At 33.8% G+C, this 9,465-nt stretch overlaps 1 protein-coding gene across 1 annotated transcript in view; it reads right to left on the bottom strand.

The window, feature by feature from the left end:
- LOC142336563 (trafficking protein particle complex subunit 9-like) overlaps window positions 1–9,465 on the bottom strand; it is a 113,066-nt gene that overhangs the window by 101,003 nt on the left and 2,598 nt on the right. The window contains exons 2-5 of the mRNA XM_075385472.1: window positions 6,728–6,951; window positions 5,657–5,819; window positions 2,859–2,921; window positions 294–391 (exon numbers count right to left, since the gene is read on the bottom strand). Of these exons, the coding sequence (XP_075241587.1) occupies window positions 294–391; window positions 2,859–2,921; window positions 5,657–5,819; window positions 6,728–6,925 (522 nt within the window). The 5' untranslated portion in view covers window positions 6,926–6,951. The remainder of the gene's footprint in view (window positions 1–293; window positions 392–2,858; window positions 2,922–5,656; window positions 5,820–6,727; window positions 6,952–9,465) is intronic.

The raw sequence follows: 9,465 nt of genomic DNA, 5'->3' as shown, positions 1-9,465 counted from the left end.
CTCACAATCGCACCTTCGAATTTTTCGTTGTCTTCTACCACTGCGCTAAAAGTTCCTGGTTTATCAACAAAATTTATCTTTTTAAAACAAGAAGGTTATACAAAGGTGGATTTTTAAAATTTTTGTACACTCCTTTTTAATTTTGATCAATTTTTACAACCCCTTTTTCCACACAGAGGAAAATTATAACAAAAAATTGCAAGAAAAAGTAGCGGTGAAAGAAAAATTTAATAAGAGTGTAAAAGTTTTTCACTTTTTGCACACTTCCATTCCCCCCTTTCTCCTGATCTAACGTGCACTTCCAATCTGATACCCCGTTTTTCAGGGCGGATCAATGGTAAATCCAAAGGGCTGTTCCAACAGCCATGCATTTCAGCGCTACAGCTGACTTCTGATTAGAGATAAAAAATCAGTCATGGACCTACTCTTATAACCGTATTCCTTGAGAGAATTCTCTAGAGTATTCCACACCCTAGTCCCAAAAGAGACGTATTTAACATAATAGCTAAAATTTTAGTTTTTTTCGGTAGATTTAATGTCAGAGCATCAACCTGGTCACTGTTTTATCAAAATAAATTTCTTCTAATGTGAAGAGCCGAAGTCACTGATATTTTGTAAAATTTGGGTCTCAGTAACTGATTATATAGCCACATATCTTCTTCCTCAGATCAGTTGAAAAATGTCTGTGAGTTTTTTTTAAAAAATGACGGCTCCATAATAGCCATTATTCTGTTAAATTTTAAAAAACAAACACATAATATTGAACCTTTTCACCCATATTGTTTTAAAAAACTATGAATTCTTGGAGCAGCGTCTCCTCAAGCTACGTTACGGGAACCACAAAATGAGATGAAACGAACGGGTTTTTCTTGCAAGATTCTGACAACAACCTTGCACTGTACCTTCATTTTCAGATCTTACAATATGACGGTCAATGACATGATTCGAAAAGTTCTTACCTTCCAAAAACTGCGAAGCCAAACTTAATCGTCCAACAACCTTGATACTGCTCGCTTTCAATTGATTTTTAAGATATTGAAACAAGACGGGAATTTGTTTTAAGAAAAACATCAATTTAACTGACTGTAACACACTTTATTAGAACTCTAACAAACCTTTGAAAAACTTTTCATAAATTGATGGTGCCTCTTTGAGCTTATTTTTACCATATACAAAGGATTTTTGTTTTAATAATTTGGAACAAAAAATGAAATGCATATAACTCTTTTGACCCGTTATACTCGGTTTTCAAAAAAATTTTTATAAGCCATTTTGTTGCTGATTAACTTACTAAAAATTTTTGCTCATTACAACCAGAGAAACGTTATATATATATATATATATATATATTATATATATATATATATATATATATATTTATATATATATATATATATATATATATATAAATTGAAAAGTATTTTTGTAGAAATCTGGTATGAGCTCACTGAGACCTCTGTTCAAGAATCTAAATAACATAGCCGGCAGATTGACGTAAAATAGCTGCGATAGACGCTAGTGGCCTTCAATGAATTGAAACAACTAAAGAATTAAAATAGACAGATCGACCACAAAGCGAAATTTCCGCATTTGAAAAAAAACCATTGGCGAGACAGCATCTTTTTTGTTCAAACATCGTTTTCTCATTCTACTTTATAATTTGAGTGAAAAAATTTTACGCCGCATAACCGCTCGCTTTTTTGCTCCATTTCCTGTTTTGCCGTGACCAAAATCACCACTCCAATTTGACTTCAAAAATCACAAAAATGTGTGAACAGATCTTGAAAAAAAGACAGCGACCCATTAAAATTCAAATTCTTTTTTTTGTAAAAACCAAGGACACCGCAATATAGCTCCGCTCAGCTTACAACTTCGCAGCTATAATAAAAAAAAATTAGAAGTGGAAAGGACGATTTCCCCAATAAAAATCGCCATCGCTTGGCGGCTGTTAATAAAAACGAAGAAAACAGGCATGGGATCCATATGTTTTTTCAATGCTCTATTCTCCTTAGCTTTTCACATGCTAAAGAAAAAAGATGATTATAGCCGGAAACAAAATAGAAGTATAAAAAATTGTTAACACAAAACTTATAATCCGTCTACAATTGTTTTTAATTGAACAATACAAATCAATCGCTATTTTTTCCTAACCTTTTTTTCGTTCCTCGACCTCTTTTATAGACCAAAAAAAAGATTTTTTGATTCTGCGTAGAAACAAGTTTAAAAATCGGTCTGATTGGTTTTAAAAGCAATCACACCTTTTTAGGTACATTTTTTGTGCCAGTTTGTTATTGATCATTAGTGGATCAAAAGGTGCTAATAACAACTACGGTTACTCAGTGCCGAAAATTAGCCTGCTTTTATTGCTAAATTCCTCTGTATCAATGTCATCAAGTTAAAAAGACCTTACATAGGAACAAAAAAAGTTATCAGAAAAATGGATGCTATGAGATAGTGAGACATGTTTTCTTCATACCTCTTTCAACAAGCTCTTCCGAGAAACTAGGTAGAAAAAACGACTGCTGACTCAAGATATTTTGGGACAAAAAGTTATCGGCAAATTTTTCGAAGTAATCAAAATAGTAAACTAGTAATTTCCTACAAAGTTTAGTTGAATTTTTTTTAATTGACAAATACATTTTACTTCCCTGCAAAAATGTCCATTTGATTGAGGTGTTTTTTCAGCTCTAGTGATTTTGGGCATAATTGTCTTTTGAACACTGTGTTTCTTAAAGGTCGCCATTGGCTATTTCCTTGAAATTTATTCACAACTGGACATGTTGGTTAACTAGAATAAAACTTCGATACAAACCACTCTAATTTGCGCTCGATTAAACAAATGAAATAAATTTATTTACTGTATATTTCGTCGACCCCTGCTCCACTGCCATTAGACCTCTCAACATTCCCCTCTGCAGCATCTGAAACATCAAACACGGGGTTAAAATCTATTACATTGACCTCAATTTTTCTAGCCCTTTATTTCAGTTACAGTGAAAAATATTTGTCATTCAATTGCGTTTTTAGGTCGCAAGAATCATCGATGGAGACGACGAATTAAAAACAAGAACCAGGATGTCCCCAAAAATAGCCGCTATCACTTCGCGGCTAATAAAAAAGAAACAAACCTATTTGCTTGCAAAAACATCAAATATACATGATGCACCCATTACTCTGTAGGTTTGTAGTTTTTTGTAGGTTTGGTTTTCTGGACGTTTTGTAGACAACAGTGACAATAACGTTACATACTTCAGTTAACGTCAATATCTTTATAACCACCAAGAATGTAGCATTAATTGACAGCAAAAACAATTTCTTCTATCAATTTCACGAATGTCGCAAACAATTACCACAATTAAATAACAAAAATTATTGTTCCATTAACCTTAGACATTATTTCTCAAATTTCACTTGTGGACCAATTCAGAGAAGTTTTATCGAGCAATGATAAGGGTGGGTGTGAATCTGCATTTTGTCTTACTGATACGAAGTCATTATTGCGAGGGCCTTATATGCAATTAATCATCAATGAGGTTTTCTTTCAGGCATTTTAATAGCGGATTGTAAAGAATAGACACTGTGACCATGTCAAAGAGTAATGAGTGAACAACAGTAACAGTGAGCTTTTGTTAATGTTGGCGAAACTATGGTTGTTTTTATCAACACAATTTTAAAGATGATCATTGTACTGTTGAGAATCGACTCGAGTTCTTCTGTAATTGAAAGATTACTGCACTAGTTTTTTTACTGTCACCATTGTCCACACAAATTTAGAATTTTAATCATGATACATACGTGGGCACAATTATTGACATATTCGAGTAGATTTAGCAAATAAATTAGCTAAGAAATGATTCGCGCTTTCGCTCGCCAATTTCAGGACAATCAGAAAGATTTTATCAACAACCTGTTCGAAAATTGATAAACAAAAAAATCTCACAAAATAAACATTTATCAGGAAAACTTTTGATGAAAATCTGCACCAAAAACTCCGTCTCGGAGAGACTTGCACCAGCAAGTCCGTTTCGGATAAAAACCCGAAAAAGGATCCGCACATATTATTCGACCCACACGTGAAAAATAAAGATCAAAGAATTAATCCCCACTAGAGAACGAGTTGACCACGGAGCTATGAACTAAAGGGAGCAAGGGTTACAAGTTAGCGGGAACTAAGGAAAATGACTCATGAAAAACTGAAAACCTAGATGTTTAAGGATAAATTTCAAAGAAAACCAACATCCGACGTTCAAAGATAATATGGGGTTAAGTTCCGTGGGTAATTTTTCCTTGGGCTTCGTTCGTATTAGAGTGAGTTTTGAAGTCATTTTCACTGTTGTTTATTTGTATGACCCATTTCGAGTTTTTTCCTACACACAACTGATATTTCATTATAAAATAAAAACGTTTGACATCCAAATTTAACTGCCTGATACCAAACGTAAATACACTTTTATTGCTTTTGATCTGAAATATACTTTAGAAAATCAAGAATTTATAGTGTTTGAGTTTTTAATGTCATAGCCTCCACCCCATCAATAGCCTCTTTCATGGGACACATAAACATAAAGATAACTACGGAAACATATTCTAATATTTGTTGAATATACACTATGGTACCAAACAACTACGTACACCTAATGAACTTTTAAAAAGCGTCACAAACACCAAATTATACAACATTTTGAGCTCAAATCAGTTGTCCGGTAACGAGTCATTACGTTTTCAGTTTTATAATGTCTAATTAATTGTTTGTAAAGTTTGCAGAAAAATTTCTAACCGCTTCTGGGTTTAATTTCCAACTATTTTTCTTCCAAAATTTCCTATAGACTTGTCTGTCTTTTGTGGATTGGCGTCAAATGCTGACGATTTCAGTAATTCCCCCTTTTCTTCTATGAAATTGATGACAATATTAGATTTATGAGTAGGAGCAATATCTTGTTGAAAAACAAAATTTAAAATTTCAATCATTTTTCTTCGTAATTTTTCAAAATTCCCAAGTAAACCAGAATTTTTGGTTTTTTGGACTTTTAACAAACAGTGTCCACCCATCTGATTGCAATGTACCCCAAAACATAAGAAATTGCTTGTCGAACTGGAATTTGATGTTTTTGTCAATAAATTTGGTTTCACTTCCCGAAGAACTCGCACAATTCCTTCGCTGGAGGCGGCTTGAGCCTGTAACTTTTCTGATATAGCTTTCATATATTCTGTGTGCTAGATCTTGATTTTAAGCTGAGTTTCTGTTTATTTCTGACCATGAAAACCGTCCATTTGGAATGGCAACAGCGCGACAAACAACGAACAACGCATTTTCCAGGTTAAGCCAATATTTTCGATCTATACAAACGATGCATTAATCGCGGACGACACCAACAGGAATTGATCTCTCGTTTTCACGAATAGTGTATACAATTGACACAGTTAAATAGCCAACAAAATTTGTCCATTAACCTAAAAATGAAATAATTCCAGAAGGTGTCAGGGGCTATGGATTTGCGGAAACTATAACAAAAGTGACCCGTGAAAAACCATAATTGAGCGAATCGGCCATGAACAGACAACGCGCGTTTATTGGCATTTGCCGAGAAACAAATAGCACTCGCTAATTTCTCAGGAATCTAATAGACCCCGTTATATAACTTACTGTTTAACTCACCGATTGAGTCCACAAATACGAAGTACTCCACGAGGAGGGATGACTTGAATCTGTCCCTCTCCTTCAGGTATGACTTCACTACTTGTTCACACTCTGTCTGGGAGGCCTTGTAGTCAAAGAAGGCAACCATCCCAAACAGACGCGTGTTCAGCTGCCATTCCACCTTCAATTAGAACAAACTGACCGAACTCATGGGTGTGGGGTTTCGCACTGGCAGACCTCAGATTGAAATATGCCAGACTGTAGGTGTAAAAAACATTTTTTATGCTAGTTTTTTATGCCTCCCACTAACAATTTATGTGTTGTTAGATGACACTTTACTATGTAAAAAATATCTAGTGCTCCTGGGGTGCTATATGCCCAATAAGATGTGGGACAAAGTAGACCCTTTTTTCTTCTAAAAACACAAACTTTGAGAAAGTCTTGGCTAAAATTTTTAAAGCTTTTTAACTCACTTTGTTTCATATTAGATAACATCTAACCGTCAAAGTTGAAGTATTTTGTCAAAGAACCCCTTTTTTCGGAAAATTATGACCCTTTTGAATTATGTCTGCTGTGAAGTAAAAGACCAGTGTACAAATCAGTCTGTAAAGGAGACTTAAAGTGCATGCTTTATGCTGCCAAGTAAAAGAACAGAAGTCTTTGTTAAATTACATTATAATCAGGATATAAAATACCACAATCAGAAAACTTATAAGGGTAAAAAAACATGATGTAAATAGAAGGATTCAGCCCTGAATTGGACTGGCACTAGGTTCCGGGATCGTACATAATGAGCCGCATCCTAACTGAATCCACTCACCAACCCATCCCCCCCCCCCCCCCCCCCCCAGCTCTAAATCTTTATCAGCCATAACTTACTGAAAACCAAAGTGAATGCAGGGCATCTGCGTGAAGGCATTTTCATACAAAGTAAATGTCCCTAAATTAGCAAAATGTGATCCTCCCATTTTTTGTGACCCCCACTAACAAAAATTCTTTGTTGTCATATAGCACGTTACTGTACAAAATTAACACGTGCTCAGGGGCGAAGGGGCAGAATAGAACCCAAAAAATATTCAGCCTCCTTACCTGTGGTTGTCGTTGACAGTACGTGAACGAATAGTGAATAGTTTTGTTGAGGTCACTGAAGTGCACTTTGGAGTAGCTCTCAGATATCTTGTCAAACATCTTTTTGAAGAAGGAAGAGTTGAAGCTGGCTGGTCTCCACACGTAGATGTTTATGCATTGGAAGTCCTCTATTCGAGGATTGTAGGCTGCAGTACTCATATTTAATCTTTATTATGTTGATTAATCTGAAAAATAGTGCTTGAGAATTTTTTTGTTATTGCTCCCTCAAAAAGGCCATTTTGTTCCAAACCTCTTAAATTATTTGTGGGCTGAACTTTATACGAGCCCCAAATTTTTTATAGCCAATTTTGGCCGATTGACAGCTCTCGCGGAGAAATACAAAAGTGAAATCATTGGAGAGTCCATGAAAAACTGAATCGATTATTGTTCCGACCCCACTTGTGGGGGGGGAGGAACTATATACTCAAATGGGTTTTTTTTTGTTCCGTGAATTTTGGCCGACCGATATATTCATCGTAGAGAAATGTGCGTAGTATCATTAAAAAGCTCGTCCAGCGTAGAATTCGAAATTAAAAAGATTTTTTTGAATTTCGTTATTTTTCGAGGAGTTATCGAGGTTTAAAGTTTCATGTGAACACTGGATATTTGGTTCACTTTTGTTCACTTTTACCGTAATTTTTGTTAGAATTAACGTTTTTTCTACGAAAAATTTAATTCAAAACTAGATTTCACGCCAAAAAGTAAATCAATTTTAGGTTATTAATAGACGAAAGGAGATAATAAAGAATAATTCTAGTCTTAGAGGGAAGTTTAATATATAAAAAAAATCGAATTAGGTTTGGGAGCTCTTTATTTTTAGAAAATTTTGCAATTTTTTTTGTTTTTTCAAGTCACCTAGAGACTACTAGACACTTTTAATATCGAAGTTCCATTAATGACAAACCTCTTTTACGATCAAATTAAGCCCAATGAACAAAAAATTTGTTTCGAAGGGACCGCTCATGTTTTTTTTTGGACTCGTATCTCAAATTTCGTAATTTCAAATGATATTTTGATTTATTTTTCGAGGTTCTAGTAAAGTTTTATAATCCTATGGCATAAACTTGTTGAATAAAGGTGCAATAGATTTGCTAATGAGCATTAAGTGAACCTATCTAGTGCTGTGAGTGGACAGCTAATGGCTGTTAAGACTTTGAAAATAAATTTTCGAAAGTTTTTTAAAATTAGTAAATCATAAACTTATTTTTGTGAACTGTAAGTTCGTCTCAGTAAAAACAGGATTGAACTCCTTCATACCACTGCAACATATGTTAATCCCATTGGCGGCTTTATCAAATAACTATTGGTTATATGTCTTCAATGCCACAAGATTTCAAATTTTTTAAAAAATTTTTTGGACATTTCGTTTTATTGGTTCATTTTGAAATCTTATCACGTCATCCTAATATTGATTGCTACATCTTCCTTTAGTGAAGACGTCCAAAGGATCATAGATAAAACTTTGAGAAAAAAATATGGTTAAACTGGCTTCAAGACTTTCTTCTCCCATTTTTCTAAAGAAATTTTGGTCTTTGCCTGTATTTGTTGTTTTTTTTTCAAAGTCATAAGACATACTGTGATGTCTTATTGATTATCCAGGCATCATAAAGATCATTGTATTCACATCGTGGCATAGTTGATCGTATTCATTGAATTCCTATGAAAGCTTTTGAGTTTAATGGCTGTTAAGACTTTAAAAAATATTTTTTTATTTTTTTTTGAACATAAATCAATCTTAAGCTTATTGCCGTGGATTGTAAGTCAGTCTCGGTAATGACAGAACCGCTTTTTTTCTACATCAGCAACAATTTATCTAGTTAGCGGTTTTGTCTTCTAACTATTGGTTTTTTTGACTTCGGTTTACGAGTTTTCATAATTTTTATAATTTTCGGATTTTTTTTAGTAATTTTGGTTCCTTTTGAAATCGTATTACATTATCCTAATATTGATAGCTCTTATTGGCTTAGTGAAGACGTTCATTGTATCGTTGAAAAAGTTTTCAGAGAAAAAAGCTTATGGTTTAAATAGCTTCGACACTTTCTTCTCTCAATTTTCTACCGAACATTTGGATTTTGCCTGTTTTTGTTGTTGTTTTCATAGTCAATGACTTGTTGTAAAGTCCTATTGATAAATTTTGAATGACAAACATCCTAGTCGTCACATCATCTAGGCATAATTTAGCGTATTTAATGCCTTCCGTTGAAAGCTGTACAATTTTTTGACTTTGATACTATGGGTTTTCTCAAAAATTTCGTGGTTTTGATGTATTTTTCTTTGTCATACGACTTATTGTGATGAGTTATTGGTGTCACATGAATGAAACCTATGATTGCTATTTCATCGAGGCAGAATTTAGTGTGTTTAATTAACTTAAAATGTATCATTTTTTTAAAATTCAAACATCTATTTTTGTTATCTCTTCATTTGGTTGACAATTAAGTCAAAAATGTAGATGAGCTCGAGTCGGAACATCATGTGCGAACGCACATTAACGAGCCGCCTTGTTGAAGATATATTTTAAATTTTCTCATTACTCCGAAAATACTTAGTTCTAAAATTATCAAAATTTTTCTATTTTAACGTTTCAAATCGGCACTTTCGAACCAATATTAGTAGCGAAAATCAGTCGAAATTATCAGTACGCTACATCAGATAAGAAAAAAGTTTTTTAAATTTTGTCTTATGGACACAACAATCTA

Source organism: Convolutriloba macropyga, chromosome 3 (genome assembly GCF_964194025.1).
Source record: "Convolutriloba macropyga chromosome 3, txConMacr16.3, whole genome shotgun sequence".
In the NCBI taxonomy this organism is placed as follows: Eukaryota; Metazoa; Xenacoelomorpha; order Acoela; family Convolutidae; genus Convolutriloba; species Convolutriloba macropyga.
Note: the sequence above shows the minus strand (reverse complement) of the source record. Positions and strands in the feature narration are given on the sequence as shown.